General features: G+C 36.3%; 1 protein-coding gene across 1 annotated transcript in view; it reads left to right on the forward strand.

Annotated features, from left to right (window-relative positions):
* The window catches only part of Kcnh7 (potassium voltage-gated channel subfamily H member 7), a 450110-nt gene that overhangs the window by 403485 nt on the left and 27967 nt on the right, over positions 1-18658 (forward strand). The window contains exons 10-12 of the mRNA XM_051184574.1: positions 9549-9801; positions 12752-12957; positions 14671-14752. Coding sequence (XP_051040531.1) covers positions 9549-9801; positions 12752-12957; positions 14671-14752 — 541 coding nt within the window. The remainder of the gene's footprint in view (positions 1-9548; positions 9802-12751; positions 12958-14670; positions 14753-18658) is intronic.

Below are 18658 nucleotides of genomic sequence, written 5' to 3' on the forward strand. Positions count from 1 at the left end.
TCTATTGCTGCAATAAAACGCCATGTCCAAAAAGCAAGTTGGGGAGGAAAAGAGTTTGTTTGGCTTACACTTTAGCATTGCTGTTCATCACGGAAGGAAGGAAGAACAGAAATTCAAACATGGAAGCCAACACAGACGCCATGGAGGATGTTGCTTACTGGTTTGCTTCCCCTGGCATTCTCAGCCCACCTTCTTATACTTCCCAGGACCACCATGGGCTGGGCCCTTCCCCATTGATCACTAAATGAGAAAATGTCTTAAAGCTGGATCTCATTAAGGCATTTCCTCAGCTAAGGCTCCTTCCTCTGACGACTGTAGCTTGTGTCACCTTGACACACAAAACAAGCCAGTACATGTGACATATTAAGTTGCAATAAGACTGGGCGCCTCCCATGTATTAAGGCTGGGTAAACCAACCTAGTAGGAGATAAAAGGTCCCAAAAGCAGCCAAAAGAGTCAGACAAGAAGACCTAACTATACAACCAAACATACACAGAGGGCCTAGTCAGACCCATGCAGGTTCCCTGATTGTGTCAGTTCTGTCTCTGTGATCCCCTATGAGCCTTGATTAGTTAGTTCTGTGGTTTTTCTTGTGGTGTCCTTGACCCCTATGACTCCTACAATCCTTCCTCCCCCTCTTCTGTAGGATTCTCCCAAACACTCCCTAATGTTTGGCTGTAGGTCTCTGCATCTGTTCCCTTCAGCTACTGGATGAAGCCTGATGATAATTAGGCTAGGTTCCTGTCTACGAGTATACCAGAGTTATCATTAGTAATCATTTTCTTGACTCTCTCTTCTCTCTCTCTCTCCTTCTCCTCCTCCTTCTATTTGCCAGTTGTGTTTGGTTCTCTCCTAGGTCTCTGAGCTGTCCAGCCTCTGGTTCCTGACTTTTCAGTCAGTATCAGGACTGTGCTCCTTCTCATGGCTTGGGTCTCAAATTGAAATAGTCATGGCCTCCAGTATTCTCTCCCTCCATCCTTCCCCAACATGATCCCTCCTGTTCCCATTATGATTGCAATTTTTAAATGACTCATCATTACCAGACTTTTCAAAAAAAATTACCTTTGAATTATAGTTTAAGGGAGGGGGAAATGGACCGTCTTTTTCTTTTTTTTAATCTTTTATTTTTATTTTACATATCGATCCCAGTTCCCTCTTCCTCCCTCTCTCCCTCCCTCTTTTTCTCTCTCCCACCCTCCCATGACCCCAGACCACCCTCCCCTCCTATCTCCACCCACTCCACATGTAGGGTGATGCCTTCCAGGAGGGGTCATCTAAATCTGTCAAGTCATTTGGAGTAGGGACTAGACCTTCCCTCCTGCCTCTAGTTTAAGGGAATATACCTCCATGGGGAATGTGCTCACAAAGTCCTTTTGTGCACCAGGGATACATCCTGGTTTCACTGTCCGAGGACCCTTAGATTGCCCAGGCCTTCTAACTGAGACCCATGTTCAGGGGGTCTGATTCGGTCCAATGCTGGATTCCCAGCTATCAGTCTGGGGGGCCCATTAGCTCCTCCTTGTTCAGGTCAGCTGTCTCTGTGTTTCTGTAGCCTGGTCTTGTCCTCCCTCCCTGCATCTGGATTCCAGTTAGGCTCAATGTTTAGTTGTGGGTGTCTGCTTCTGTTTCCATCAGCTACTAGATGAGAGCTCTATGATGGTGGATAAGTTAATCGTCAATCTCATTATCAGGGAAGGGCATTTAAGGTAGCCTTTCCACTGTTACTCAAACTGTTAGTTGGGTCAGTCTTGAAGGTCTCTGGACATTTCTCTAGAGTCAGTTTTCTCTTCAAACCTACAATGGCTCCCTCTTTTATGCTCTGTCTCTGTTTGTCTCTCTGTCTCACTCTGTCTCTCTGTCTCTGTCTCTCTTTCTCATCTATTCCTCCCCTGACTCAATATTCCTAGTCCCACAAGCTTTCCTCTCCTCCCCTTCTCTCTCTCCTAGCTCCCTCTCCACTCACTGCCCCCCACTCCCAATATGCTCTGGAAATCTTGTCCCTTTTCCCTTCTGTGAGGGTCCTTATTTGTGGTGGACCTCCTTTTTCTAAGTGTCTTGGATTTTTTTTAATTATATTACTGAATTATGTAATTCCACCAACTTGTGAAGTTGAAAAGCAAAAATCAACTGCTGGGACATACACAATGGGCTTGGTTAGTGGGAGCAAAAATGTGCAGAGATCTGACAGTATGCACAACATTCAGAGTTCCAGGCAACAGTTAGGGTGGGCATTTTATGGGGAGGAACTCTGATCTACAAAGACAATACGTTTCTGTTGTGGCACTTCTAACTATTTTATAATAAGTTGAACCATTGTCAATGTGGGTTTTCACTTTCCCCACAAAACAATTAATTACATTTTCATCTATCTTTGATCTTAGTATTTCTGAGGAATACATCACCCCTCTTGTACAAAATGAAGACAGCATTTACTCAGGATCTTGATACTCTTATCTACAAAACCAATTACTAAAAATGAATAGGAAATATTTTACTTCTCCTCATACTGCTATCGACTTTAGAAGTCCAACTTGAAAGACAGCTAAATAAAATATTTAAGCACATTCTGGACTAATTTTAGAGCCTCGGTTCTTCCATAAACAGAGTCCTCTCGCTTGTTTTGTCTTACCTTTTACATTTGGTCAGCAAGGCAACTGCAACTGTTGTTTCACATAATAATGAGGAAATTTGGTTTTGAAATATAGCACACTAGAAGAAGCCTTGATCCAAACTCAAGATAGCATTTTAGGTGCAAGGTGATGCTTTGCATCATCATATCTGTCGCCTGTCAGACTCCATTTCCCTTCACCTTATTGTGAGCAAGATCAGGTCATCTATAATCAATCAATTCAGAGAGAACTGTCTGCAGTGCAGCTAGAAGGGGCTACAGGTACATTCTTTTCATCCCTTCCTCTACTTTCTCAATTAACTCTGCAGGGCTTAAAAAGAGGGAGGCTCAGACTCTAACCCTGAGGCTTCTGTTTCTTTTGTAGCCCCTAGAAATCTCAGTAGTTTCTAGAGTTACCTTTGAGGTCACACTGCAGAAATCGTGAGATACCCCTTGTAAGCCAAGCTTTTGCTGATTAAAAAAAAAAATACTCCAGAGCCTGGATGATGATTAAAAGCAATGATTTCCTTCTGGGTTCTGCCCACACATCACCATTATCCCTATCATCATTGAGTCATGTTGAAATTTAAGTGTCCCTCTAAAAGGGAAACATCACAGCAATGCTGCTAGTTGGGAAATGGGAAAGAGGAGGATGTAGGAAAAGGATGTTTTTTATTTTTGAGGCACCATTGGTGGAGCCAAAACTGCTTTATGAGCCATGTCCAAGTACAATCAGGTTTTGTATCTTGAGTAATACAAACTATGTGCTAAATGCAGACAGATTACCTGAAACTATTAATGTACTATTCCATTGTTTATAAATATTTTCACATTTCTGAATTAGCAATCCTCTAACCTCCCCCCAAACTAGCAAGGCATAATGGTCTTAAATATTAAAAAAAAAATTCCTTATTTTTATCAGCCATGTAGTATAAAAATATAGATGCCAAAGCAATTTGAGCTTTGCATTAGGGTGATTAATGTGTATATGTATTACTAAACCTACTTAGGGGTTCACTATCATAATCAATTTTTTAAAATGTAGTAATCACCATGTAACTACCAAGGAAGCTTAGAATGTATGTGTTTTCTTTTTCTTAGTGACTAACTATAGAAATGATACAATATGGAATAATCTAGAGATTACTAAATGTATTATGCTAAGGCATTAGCTTCTACAAAGAACAAAATGTTCACAGGTGCTAAACATTTATTAAAAAGATGAATGCCCACATAAAAACAGCAATTCTACCAGGGTCAAGAAACACTATCAATAGTAATGCTGCACTGTGGGGTTGGAACTTAAGATTTAACATATTACTTGATAATGTGTTTGATAATCATGCTGGAGCTTCATAGGGAGTGCTAATTTGTGTTTTGATTAATCCTAATTTGTCAAGGTTTAAGTATGTTTAATGACCCAGAGAATTTCCCCAGGACATTTTCTAATGACAGTTAACTTAGCCACCAAAGTTGTCCACATGATTAATCTGCTATTTAGGGAACCATTTGCCACAGTCAGGCTGCCTAAATGTGCTTTCTACTTGGCCTGCCTTTTGGGAGTGTTCCGTTCTGCATCAACACTAGCTGAAATGAGTGAAAACCCATTGGTTAAACACAGATTAGCCTCCATACTACAGGATACAGAATAGATCATGTGTATTAGGGGAAAGATTTGGTTTCTTTCAAAAAGTGAATTCAAATTCAAAAGTTAAATTCAAAACACATGAAAGAAGGCTGGGAAGTATTTGGGTTAAAAACTTACATTGACACTTTTCAACAGAATCTGGAAAGTGTACTCATCTTGAGACAGTCTCAGATGGAGACAGAAAGCAGCAAATGTTCAGTCTTGTGCCTCAAATCTAAGGAAAGAATAACAGATTACTGATGATACACTGTCTTAATTTAGAAATAATTTTCTATAAAGGAAAGTTTTATTGAGGAAATAAATACCTCTCCTATCATTATGAAAGATGGTATAATAATAATGACATATCCAAATTTTGTTACAATTTCCCTGGTTAGGAATGTTTTTTCACTTGATGCCACTAAAAAAACTTATTGCCCTACTTAGGGTTACAACTGCTGTGATACAACACCAGGACCAAAAGTAAATTGAGGAGGAAAGACTTGATTTGCCTTATGCTTTCCATATCGCTGTTTATCATTGAAAGAAGTCTGGACAAGAACTCAAACAGGGCAGAAACTTAGAGGCAGGAGCTGAGGCAGAGACCATGGAGAAGTACAGCTTACTGACTTACTCCTTAGGGCTTACACAGACAGCTTTTCTTATAGAACCCAGGGCCACCAGCCCAGGAGTGGTACCACCCACAATGGCATGAGCCTCCCACAGTAGTCACTAATTAAGAAAATACCCTCTAGGTCTGCATACAGACTGATCTTATTGAAACATCTTTCTCAACTGAGGCTCCCTTCTCTCTGATGACTCTAGCTTGGGTTAAGGTGACATAAAACTATCCAGAAAATCTAGGATATAGCTCCTTCATTATATTGTTATCAGAATTGATCACACTTCTTTTTCATTGGTAGCCCAATACATAGCATGAGTGTTTTATTGTTATTGCCTTAAAAACTTATATAGAAGAATGTATTAATTTAAAATTTTATATCATTTTGACTAGTATGTATATCAAGCATTAGGCTGGTGTCAATGTCAGTGTCTAATGCTATAATGCTTGTTCAGTATAGGTACAAATAACAAGAATGTATTGTCATGATATTACAGTATATTAGAATAAACAGTTGTTAAGGAAATCTCCCATGAAGTCAGATGCTTCTGAATTAATTATTGATCACATTTCATAGATGTTTCTTGGGTAATAATGTTGTCCTCCCTTTGTTTCATGTGACTTTTTTAAAATGACTTTAATAATGCTCAAGTGTTATTAGTGGGTTCTATGTGTTCAACAGTCTTTACATTTGGAGCCCACAATCAGTAAACTACAATACTTACTTAGTCATCACAACATGTATTTCATACTTAAACAAGAAAATTCTTATGCAAGTTGTAATTTCATTATGGGAGTCATAGATTTTTATTTACATAGCTTCAAGTAAAGAGTAGGCAAAACACAAAAGGCTTCATACCACACATAATAAAGGTATGTGATTCCTTTCAACATAGAGAATCGTTTTCTGCAACTTTAGCAAGTCTTCAAAATCAGTCTTCAAAAGCAGTGTTAGATAAATAAGATTAGGACTTCAACTCACCTCAGCTTAACTGTCACTTGAGGGTTCCATGAATGTCCATTATAATTACAAATGTACATTACAAATGTCCTACTTTAACATGAGGACAATGTGGCCAATTCTAATTAAACCTTTAAGAATTGTGTTTCATCTGTCAGGAAGACTAGGTACATTTTTAGAACATGTTTTATCCATTATGATATGAACCTAGAGTCTGGTGATATTTAAATGAGTAAGCACATGAATGAATACATGCAAAAAAGAAAAAAAGAAAAAAACAAGAACTGCTTTTCTAAGGTGCAAGACACTTAGCTGCTTGTAGGTGATATTTCTAGGTCTTTAACCCTGGATTCACTTAATAAAACAATTATGCCAGGTACACAGTAGACAGTGACACATACTTTGCAGCATTGCAATTTGGCAGCCAAGAATGCAGGACACCATGATTAGGGATGTAACTGTCACCAAGCAAGCTTGTATCCTGATTTGTAGTTAGCTATTTTATATTCCAATATTTTATTGTCTGTATCTACAAGGCCTGCTAAGACGTGAGAGTTCAGTGGTAAATGAAAAGATTCTAATTCAGGAAGTTTAACACAGGAAACAAACACAGAGAAAAAAATAATAGTATAATAAGTAGGAATAGATAACAACAACCAAGATGGAAATAGTGAATGAGGTGTCTTGAACACACACCTATTTGAAACTACCTCTTACTTTCCCACTTTAAAAAAAAAAAAGTAAAAAAGTACTTTTTTTTATGTTCCAAACTGTTAACTCTTCATTAAAAAAAAAATCTTTCCTGAAGATAAACACAAATTCTAAAGCTACTGACCTACTTGTTGAGATCCAACAAGGAAATTTCAAGTCTTACTCAGTTTCAGATGAGCAACTGACATGATCAAGCTAAGATAGTTAAGAGCATCAGTTCAAGATTAACATCACATAAGACTTCTGTATATGGGCAACTTTTTGTAATGTCTATATAATCACCTCCTGTGATAACAAGGATCTATGATATCTGGAGCAGAATGTAATCCTGTCCAGTGGATTCCAGTCTAGCACATTAAAGACTGAAACTAGACCATTTAGCCAGGAAACTTTCCCAAGTGACGATCAGCTTCCAGGATGACTGGGATTCTAAAATAAGGTTGAAATGTATCTTATTAGCTGCCTTTTTTTGGTATTAATTTAAGACATATCCTGTTGAAAATTACATCTACATGAAACAGAATAGGAAATAACACTACAGAGAAATGCTGGGGATGGAATCTATAAACTAATGATGTCTAGAATACAAAACATTTAAACTTCGCTCAATTAACAGAGACCAAAACTAGTTAAAGAGAACATATTTCTTATTTGGGAGGAAATGTGTACTCAGGTTTTTTCTTTCAAGAATCCAGAAATACATTGTGAATTTACTATCAACTTTATGTTTCACGTTCATTATTATACTGAATTGTGGTAACAACTGTGAAGAAAATGTTATTATTATTTTGAAAAATAAGATACTGAGTCACAGACTAGCTAAATAACTACTAAACTCAGAACAAGAAAGTGAAAGATCAAGAACTTCAGTCCAAGCTCATCAAACTGTGTAGCTCATATGACAAATTCAAAAGACAGAATACCGTCTTCACCTCCTCTCTATCTTACAACTCAAAACACACCGACACACACATTAGCATACACAAACACACAGAAGCACACAATGGCTTGACTATATTTGGGTATTTCAAGATATCTGCCAGAATTGCATTCAACCAGCTATACAAGACAAATACCCTCCCTAAAAGAAAAAGTCTAACTTCTTACTTGGTGTAGTGCTCTAGTCATCTATATCCTAGTGGGGTCATGTAAGAATTATGCTGAGATTCCAAAAGGGGCTTTCAAAGGAGGAAAAAGACGCATGCAAAAGCCAGTGAACTGGTGTTTTTCATCCTATTGAGTCCCAAAAGAAAGTGGCTCTTAATTCAGAAAACAGTATCCAAACTAAGGTTATCTCCAGCTTGACCCAACTTGTCAAAGAATAATTTCAAAGCAATAATTTCAAATGTACATGATGGAAAAGAGCAGTCCATGCGGAAACATAAATTAATGTAGGGCTCCATAAGACTAAGATAAAAGCACTAGGCTTCAGAGACAGGATTAGGCAATTAGAGGTAGTTATATTGGAGGAGTCTGCAGCCCAAGCAAGAAAACTTGGAGGGGTCTATTAAGACTGATGAAACCTGAAGTTGTAGATAAGAGGATGTTTGAAGATGCATGCCCAAAAACTCACACAACAGGAAGGCTTGAATTCTACTGAACCCAAGTTAGGTAACAGAAAACTTTCAGAGTGAAAGTGTTGGCAGCATAGAGCTGGTAAGCAAAATTTGATAACTGGAACACTATGTGGCGATAATATAACTAAGTCTGTATTATGAAGATCGTAAACTTGTAGAAAAAAAACATGGATGGGTGAAGTGACTTGCACAAGAATCAAATTGTGGCATATTTATGAAAATTTTTATTTTCATGGATTTTCTCCCAAAATACACTTTACTCTCAGTAGATGAATAAAACAATAACAAAAATGTGGCCTCTGTGTTTCACAAATGTTAATGAGCCTTTCCTCAATTCAGAGACTTTGTCACATGGTAGCTTGGTAGAAGTTGGATCACTGAAGTTGCTTTAGTATTTCAAACACTGACAATTGTAATTTACCTTAAATATAATTGAATTTGAAGTTTCTTTATGGATTAGATATACTTGAATTATATTATAGCCGATTTATGATAATTTGGGGGGTATATTGAATTATATACTAAGGTTGAACCAATAAAAATCAAAAGAAGAAAAAACTCTAAATGCAATATTATCCTGTAAATTGTTCTGTTCAATTTTCCTTCCATCTTCCCCCAATATATACTATTTATACTTTCAGGGGAAAGTCAATATAAAAAACCAAAGCTTGACACACTTAAAGAATTGAAGAATGTCCCCAACCCATTGCATATTGATAATTTTGTAAAACAGCACTTTAGTTAATTCAAACTGAAGGACATTTACCAAAAATTATTGTTTAATCTATTCCTTGGGTTTCAAATTAACCAGTAAGTTTTCAAAAGTAGCACCATTTCTCTTACTAAAAACTAAATTTTACTTTCAAAGTACATCAACTGTTCTCCTTTCTTTTATTTTCAGTGTTTGTCAAAATATTTAGTATAAAAAATATGTATAAAAAACATGACTAGTGCAGGTAGAGTTGACTAAGAACATTGAATCAGTTCTATTTTCAAATACCAAAGCTGCATCAACTAAGGTGTATGGTAATTTAAATTGATTTAAAATTCTTTCAAAAGATTTCTCATTGTTTGGATTGTATTTCCTTTTAGCAGTGTCCTTTTGATTGTCACATTGCATTACATCTATGCACAATATGATACTGCATAACTTAGTGCTGTCTAAGAGAAGTAATAAGAAATGTGTAGGTATTACATTTTAATGAGACAGCATTTGGGGTGAACTGAATGTCTGCAGTTAATTCACAGAACAATAAAGAGCTAAAACTTCTGACATGCATAGCAAACCAAATATTCATTAGGGGAAGCAAACTAGATGCATTATAAAATCTCCCTTGTGACAGTTACTGCATCTTCAGATCTGTGAGCAAGAAATAGACTTTATTTCAAGTTGAAATGCCTGGTGTTCTGGTAGTATCAAACTCTTTATTTGTTCCTTCCAGGTCTTAAAGGGATTTCCAGAATGTTTACAAGCTGACATTTGCCTGCATCTAAACCAGACTTTGCTGCAAAACTGCAAAGCCTTTCGAGGAGCAAGTAAAGGCTGCCTTAGAGCTTTGGCAATGAAGTTCAAAACCACCCACGCCCCTCCAGGAGACACCCTGGTTCACTGTGGGGATGTTCTAACTGCACTGTATTTCTTATCCAGAGGCTCTATCGAAATCCTCAAGGATGACATAGTGGTAGCTATTCTTGGTGAGTGTTTTAGCATGAAATAATGGCATCGCCAGTTATGAGTGGTTGCAACCAATCATTAGTTTAGAATGACAGAACAACAGATCGGCTGGTTGATAAGCACTCTACAGTGGTCATCTTAAGGATTTGTTTCAATTTGTTTCATATCAAATTAACCATGCAAAAACATATTTTAATACCTCAAGTTTTGTTTAATATGTTAGCATTCTTGTTTGTCTCTTCAGCTTTTGGCAGCTACTTAGACATTTGAGGCCAAATATACAAAAATAGTTGACATTTTCCTTTTCGTGTGAGACCTTGGCTTCATGGGTGATCCCTTAGCATGTTAATATAAATACTTAGTGTTGTAGACATCATGTGCCTACAGTAGCATGAGCTAAGTTTATATTTTAAAGAATTTCATTTATCTGCTGTATACCCTTAGGAAAAAAATGAGAGTCATTACTTAACAGAATGAAATCATGAGTATAACATTAGGATAGAGATGACAGGGTACAAAATGAGTAATACTTGGGTTGGAATGTAAAGGAACATTCATGTTTAGTCCAATCTGTCTCTTTAAAAATGAACCCACTTTATATGAACTTAAGTATTTCTTTGGACTCTTAGGGTAATGAAGAATAGAACAGGGAAAAAAAACCAGCAACAACTCTATTATCTTTCTTTCTGAACATATGGTTGCAGGATCAAAAATCCCCCTTCCCCACAGTAACACCACTTCCCGTGTCTATGAAAATGTAGTTTTCACGTAGATTTAATACACAGATCGATGGATTATTAGACATATGGGTCTGGAGATATAGATGGGAGGCAGAGCCTCGCCTAGCACAGTCAAAGCCCCATGTTCATCCCTGTGTCTTATCTATCCATCATTCAATCAATATGTGCAGCTGATGGCTTCTTTACACTCAGCCCTCAGTTCTCACATCTGAACATTAACTTGTGGGCATTATCTATCTGTTGTTGGACAGATTCAAAGTGTGCCTCGCTAGATGCCCTACACAGAGAGATTTTAGTGATTCCCTTGATATTTCTATAATGTTGTCATTATTACAGTCAAAACAATTCACAGATTGGGAAGATACATAATTTGATTTCCAAACCAATAAAGAGTCAAGGAACAAAAGCATCCTAGGTCACCTCAAGGCCACTCATCAAAAGGAAGTTTTCACTGAATTTGACATTGACAGCTTGCTTTGGTGTGTTATCAAGGAAAGCTGAGGCTGATCGTTAAGCCTGCCTGTCCTGATGTCTGTGTGAAAAACACCTATCTTCTGTGCTTAAACAGCAGTAAGTATAAAGTGCTGCTCAGTGTCACAGAGCTTCCTCCTTGCTCATCTATATTCACAAAAGATAATTAAAATATAAACCCATGCAAATACAGTTCAGAGTCATTTAAAAAAAAAAATGTTTAGTCTAAGCCATCCAAGCTAAAGAATTTAGAAAGCTTCTCTTTTGTGGTCCCAATTTCCATGTATGTTCACATAAAAAAGTATTAGTATTCATTATGGTTTTCAAAATCTACTAAGTATTTATTTAAACTGTGCCTAATGCCTTCTCTCTAATTATTAGTATATGGTGTTTGACTTCTCCTTATTAAATTCTCATTTAAAATAAAAACATTCCAGCATTTTTGACTTGTTGGAGCTTTATTGCGTAAACATCCCTGGTAGCTCCCCAAAATAGAGGACATAAATGGTAATCCACCAAAAGCTAACATAATGCACACAGAGAAGAATTTTAATCCATGAAGAAGCTTCAGGATATGTGAAGAAAGTAAGATTTTGCACTGCTACTAATGACCTTTAAAGGTGACTTCATGATGTAGTCTATCAATAATTACTAAGGGAATATACCATGTGAGTACCTTGATATTCAGAAACAGGACAATGACCATGAAGTTTTGAGAAATATTGGGAAGTTTGATGTCTTAGACAGGTAAAGATATTGATTTTGGTATCAAAGGGCATGGGTTTTAATCCTGGCTGTTTTTCCTTCCTCCATTTCACCCAACTGAAAAATGACTTTATGCTATTCAGTTCTCCTCTATAATTTTGTTTCACTATTAATAAATTTTTGAAAATAGTCACATCTTCACAGATTTAAGGTATAATAGACATACATATGCAAAAACACATATACATAATATAAATAAACATTTGTCACAGTACCTGGCACCTACATGATCCTTAGAAAATATAGGTTATTCTTAATCTTTGAATAAAACTAAAAATCAAACAGCACATGGGTAAGCAGTGGTGATTGGAGGGCCAGAATTCAGATACTGAAATGACCCCAGTATTTGTAGAAGAGCAAAGGGGATAAAGTCTCAGAGCAGAAAGCAGGTGACCAAACCCAGACTACATATGTGGAGGGCATACTGCTAAATAATGTAAACAAAAGGATAAATACTTCGAAGTTAGATTAAAAACTGGTGACTTGAGGAAAGACTTTGTATTGATATCCCTTGGCCATATCTGTGAGTGCTGAGAAATGGTGGAGCTGTTAACTGGCAAAAGTTCCAAACATGATCGACCCTGCTGAACAGAAAGAACATGAATCCAATTCACTTCAGCCTCTCACGTTCCTGAACTGACAGCATCAGAACACTTCTACCTGAAAGTATGGCGAGATCCATACCATAGGTAGCACTCAGGAATGTAACAAAAGGAAAGCATCCTCTAGGTCCTGCATGCTTAGCAAAGGAACCTAAATGAAGAAATGAAAGAAATTATAACAGAACACGTTTCTTTTAAGAAGACCACATTATACAGTCAGGACAGACTTTTGCTCTCTGTGCACCTGCTGGTATAGGATCTTATTTTGAAATCTGGTTCAATGATTTGTCAGTTGTTAGTGTCCCTTTCTACTTTTATAAAAAAAAACATTAATTCTCTCTTCCTCTTTTCTTTCTTTTCTCTTCTTTTGTTTTTATTTTTTGTTTGTTTAGGGAAAAATGATATCTTCGGGGAAATGGTTCATCTTTATGCCAAGCCTGGCAAGTCTAACGCAGATGTAAGAGCGCTCACATATTGTGACCTACATAAGATCCAGCGAGAAGACTTACTGGAGGTCTTGGATATGTATCCGGAGTTCTCTGACCACTTTCTGACTAATCTAGAACTGACTTTCAACCTGAGACATGAAAGCACAAAGGTAGAAGAGACTGCTGACCTTCCTGTTTCAGAAACATCATAGATTTGCCCAGTGCTTCCAAAACCAACAAGCAAAAGACTGCAATGAAAATGTATCAGTATTAAGTACTGAGAGAAAAGGCCAGCTGAATATTGAAATTAATAAATAATAGGGCAGGAATTCAGTATTAAAATATGTTGAATAACTTTTAAAATGTCAATTAAATCTGACCTTTTAGAAATTTTTAGAGTCTTGGTTTACATTATATTACTTGTAGGAAAATGAATGGTTTCAAGCAATTTTAAAAATTCCTTAAAGGAGTTTAATCTTACATAGAGGGTGAAATATTCCATCATCTATTATTTCAATCACATCAGCTGCTATTGAGTAACCTATAATATTGAAAATATTAGCCTGATTCAAGTTCAGATTAATACTAAACTCAATTTTCAATTTAATGAAATATGAATTAATTAACTCTTAAAATAGAGTAAAAGTCTGGACTATGGAATGAATAAAATATGGTCTAATAGAAACAATACTGTCTTTTTAATTCTACACATTACCCAATCTATAACGATTCTGAGGCTGTGCCGCTTACTATGCTCCACTGTGGGTTGTGATCTACAAACTAGTATTGTCTGTGGGAAGACAACTTACATTGTAGCTCACAATTTATAACTAGGTTAGTTCCCCAAATTTCAGAAATTTTATTACAATTCTAAATGCCCTTTTATCATAAATCAAGCATTGAGTACTTAGTAGTTACCCAGTGAATTTGAATATGTATTTTATAGAAAAGCTACCTAAGACAGTATTTAGGCAAAAGATGTTAGAATAAGTCCCCATGGAGTTGCAGTCATCTCCATGCACTCAGAGAGACTTAGGAAACAGCAGTCTCCAGGGTTATCAGGTGGTCATTCAGTGTTCTCATTCAGCAATTGAGCTAACTCCTTTTGAACAAATACAGGAAAAAAATAAATAAAACATATGGTAAAATGTCTCCAGTTCTTAAAAATATGTTCTCATAATAGTTTTAATTGAATGCTTCATTGTGATCTCAGTCAGATGGCACCAACCTCATTGTGGTCTTGTCTAAAAAGCAACTATGAGCCTCAGGTAACGCCTTTGACATGTTGTTCAGATGGCACCCAAATGAACAGTGCAGGGGCTTCTGGTTTGATTTACAAGATTGCTGTTGTACAGACAAACCAGAAGGAGGAGTTGAAGCAAGTGTAATACAGGTCTTTCAACACAGTATCTATTGACTTCAATCATATGCTTATTATAAAATTTAGCCTTATGTTCCTTACTAAGAAATTTATGCATCCTGGTTACTGTTAATGAATTCATATATTTTTCTGGTAATAATACATGTTCTTCTATTTTTCTAAATAATTAAAATTTTCAAAGTTTTCCATGTTATACATAAAATATTCCTTTATGTGGAAAGCTTTGTCTATAAACTCCAACATTTCTTAACTTCTACAAACTATGGTTTCCCCAAACAAAGTGTGAAGCCACTAGAATTATTCTATTAATCTGTTTTACAATTTAGAGACAACCTTCAAGCAAATTATTCTAACTACTGGCCAAAAATGTGAGTCTTACGATTTAAAGCCATTGATGTGATTTGACATAGTAGAGTCCACTGATAATACATTGTACTCAAGTTGAATAATCTTCTATTTCCACATTTGATTTCCATTAACAAAGACTGATCTTTTTCTGCAGTCCCAATCCATAAATGATTCTGAAGGAGACACCGGTAAACTACAAAGAAGGAGATTGTCCTTTGAAAGTGAAGGCGAAAAAGGTAATTAATTCTTTCCACTTTTAAAGTTTAATCTAAAGCACATGGTAACTAGCTCTTCTTGCTTACATTCTCATTAGAGTTCTGATTTTCAAAAGTAAATTAATTCATGTTTTGATAGTGTTAGGAGAATCACTTTTGCTACCAAACTAAAAACATTGTTTCTGTTTTGAGGTTGCTATCTTTAAACTGCACAATTCATCAAAGCCACTCCATGTCTTCAAGGATAGCACCAATAGAGAAATAGGCTAAATTGATTGAAAATGAAATCAAGTTGATAATAGGAAATAAGTATACTCAGAGTTTGGAGCAGAGTGTTTTGGAAAGAGAAATTTTCATTTCAGGACAGCAGTTCAGTCCCTTCAGCAGCAGCACACAGATCTATTATGTGGATGAAAGCACAAAGTAGAATTCATCTTATTAGGGAGGGAAAGGAAGCCACCCTCAGTCAGGAACAGAATCGAGTACTCTCCAATAGGATGCCAGATACAGATACTGTGCCTTGCAGTGAGATGAAGATCCACCAAAGAAACTTGCCCTTTGCCATCTGATGATGTCATGAACATTGTAGCCTTTTCCTATCTGGCCTCAGCATCACCAGACACTGTGAATCAATTCTTCCTGTTGAATAGTCTTTCCTTCTTGTCTTAGCTCTTCACTCATCCTATTTTCCTTCTGCCCACCCAAATTCTGTGAAGACAACTTCATATCATATTCTCATCATGTTTGTTATTTCTTAGAGTTTCTTTTTGTTGTGTGTGTGTATTTGTGTGTTTTGTATGCATATATGTTCACATGGTATTGGGGTGCATGTGCACATTTGTATATATGTGTATATGTGTGTAGAGGCCATAAAACCACCTCAGATGTCATCCTTATGGGTCTTCCCCTTTACCTTTGAGATGGAATCACACTGGTCTGGTTCTCACAATTAAGTTAGATGGGCTGGCCAGTGAACTTACAAAATCCTTGCCTCTCCATTCTTTGGAATATGTGTACATGTCGAAATCTCAACATTTTTTTTTGTGGGTCCTAGAGATTGAACTCATGTCTTCATTCTTGAGAGACAAGGACTTCATGGACTGAGAGTTTCCCAAGACCCCAGAGTTTTTTAGATACCTTCTGCCTTGTTTTCTTTATTTGTTGTATACTCTTTATCTGATTAACATCACTTATGCTTCTCATTTTGTTCTGTCCTCATTTGGGGAGTGTACATATTAATATCTTAAACCACAGATCAGAGGAGCTTCAATATTGCAAATCTTACTCTTTATTGAACTATCTACTTAAGCTCTCAAAGGTATCTCCTGATGCTTCCTTGAAATTCAACTCCCTTTCCGTATCTACTGCTCTGAAAACACTCATGCCATCCAATTCAGTTCTACAAACATGTAGGATCATAACTTCTCTTGAGCTATGCAGAAACTCTAGTTGATAAGACCTGTTACTACTATCTCCAGCATCTCTAATTTTAAAACTAGGTGTCCATTGGTTTATTTATCTCCATCCCAACAACCATAATTTGATTGAGCCTGGATATCATCATCTGTCCCCTTAGAATACTAAACCATCTTTTGAACTAATTCATTTTCCATGTAAACTTTACTCTATTTTTATCTATTCTGCATCTTGAACAACTGATGGGTTTTCCTGAATCCAATTACATTTATGTCACCATATTTAAATTCATTGAAGGACTTCCCATTCTGTATATCCACTTGTGTTGTTATTAGTTTTTAAGATTTACTTTGAGAATTTTATACATTGTACTTTATTTACATTTCTATTTTTCTCTCTTATAACCCTGTCTTCATATGGCTCCACTCCTCAAATTTATGACTTCTTCATTATTGTTACATGTATACATAGATAAGATATAGATACAGGTACAGATATAGATAAGAGATGATAGATACATAGGTAGATAGATACATAGATAATGGATAGATGATACATACATACATAGTAAGAGAATCTATTGAGTCTATATAGTGTTGATGGTACATAAATGTGTTTAGGACTGATTACTTGGTATTGGATAATCTATCAGGGCTCATCCCTGAAGAAAACATATTCTCCCGTTCTGTGTATTGTTAATAGAATTGGCTTCTACTTACTTCTTCAAATCTTTTATCTCAAACTATCATCCCCTTAACTTCTTCCATCATCTCCTTGTCTTTGCCCTGAGGTTCATGTCCTCTGAAGCCTTTTTTGTCTGTTGTAGTTATTCAAAATATGCTTCTCAGTGTTGTCTACCTGTGAATTGTAAACTTCGTAAAAGTGGAATATACTGGTTCAGTGATTCTAGTGTTTGCCATATGTGCAGCATTATCTATTGAAATTATAAATGATCCAGGCATAATGATACATTTACATAACCCTAGTACTCAAGAGGCTGAAGAAAAAGGATTGCAGTTTTCAAAGAAGATTAAGCCATGAAGAAAAAGGAAGTAAAGGAGGAGAAGCACAATTGAAATGGCACTTGAGTAACTTTTTTTTCCTGCTCTTTTTTATCTTTTTATTTCAAGTTCTCTTTGTAACTCTATTCCCTTGGATTATTTTTCCCTTGAAGATATCATCTACTAGCTTGCTATTCATTTTTAGTAAATTAAATTCCTCTATTTTATGTACATTGTTTCTGTGTTCTTGCATGTTTGTCCTTGAAATAAAATGTTCATCCCTTTCCTAAAAAATACAAACACAAGTAAACATCCACATGCAACCATATCAGACTCTTTTCACTCACTAAAATTGTGATCTGTGGTGTGTTTAACCTGAGCATTTTCTTGATGACTTTAAATGCAGCAGGATTTTCTTATGAACTCCCAAGATACATTCCTCTTGTGATGTTGCTTGTGATTAGGTTTTTTTTTTTTTTTTTTTTAATCTACCAAACTCTAGGTACCTTTTTAAAAAGCCTGATAGATATCGGTTGTCAAGTATCAATAGTTGAATCATTTAACCAACTGCATAAACTACTCATAAATAGGAAAGTTTTTTCTGAAATTACCTTCTTTATTTTCTTGGTGGAGTTTTCTAAAACAGCACCCTTGACATCAAGCTATTCTGCCATAGAGTTAATCTAACTCACTCATCCTGATGTTAATCTCTTGGCTTTATCTCTCTGGAAATAAAGAACAGGCTGGCAATGCAGACTGTGTACTATTGTTCCTCATAGGGTTGAAGATTTATTAAATCCTCTTTCAATCTTGTTCAGTTTCCCCATTCTCAAGGCAAATAATCTCATGTTTTCATCTTCTGATAAGGCCTTGAAATCATGTCACAATTCGCACAGTGTTCATGTATCCAGACATTTCTATTGATGTTGAAAACATTCCCTTTAATCTCAGTCTTAGTTTATGAGATCTATTTTATATAAAGTGCAGATAACAAGACACTTGCCTCCCAGTATCATTTTGAAGTTTCCTAGCATGCTAGTGTATTACCATGAGTTCAACAATGTGAAAATACAATTAATTCCTATTATCCAGAACTGCAGTGCCTTTTCCAAAGTCTTTGGGATTCCAGGATGCTGCTAGCAAGTGCAAATTTTGCTGAGAGTAATTTAGTCCTTGTTACCCTACACTAATGTCCCTTACACTAATGCCCCTTAGGTGCCAGTCATCCCACATTTTATCATGTAAAATTGTCTCATAAGGGAAAACTCCATAGAAGAGGTTAATGTACAAGAATAGAGAATTGCCAGATAATTCCTGAGAGTGAACAACCTAGGAGTGAATAAACTAAAAGCATCCCAGAGAAAGTACCAATGGATTTAGTGTTAGCTCACAGCTCCTATGAGACAGTACAATTGCAAGAGCACTGAAGTCTCAGGAAATCAACAGGCAGACATACCAGGGACAAGAAGAGTCTGTGGATAGGAAACAGGCAGAGGTAAAATTCTGCCTG

This window comes from Phodopus roborovskii, unplaced genomic scaffold (assembly GCF_943737965.1).
Source record: "Phodopus roborovskii unplaced genomic scaffold, PHOROB, whole genome shotgun sequence".
NCBI lineage: Eukaryota > Metazoa > Chordata > Mammalia > Rodentia > Cricetidae > Phodopus > Phodopus roborovskii.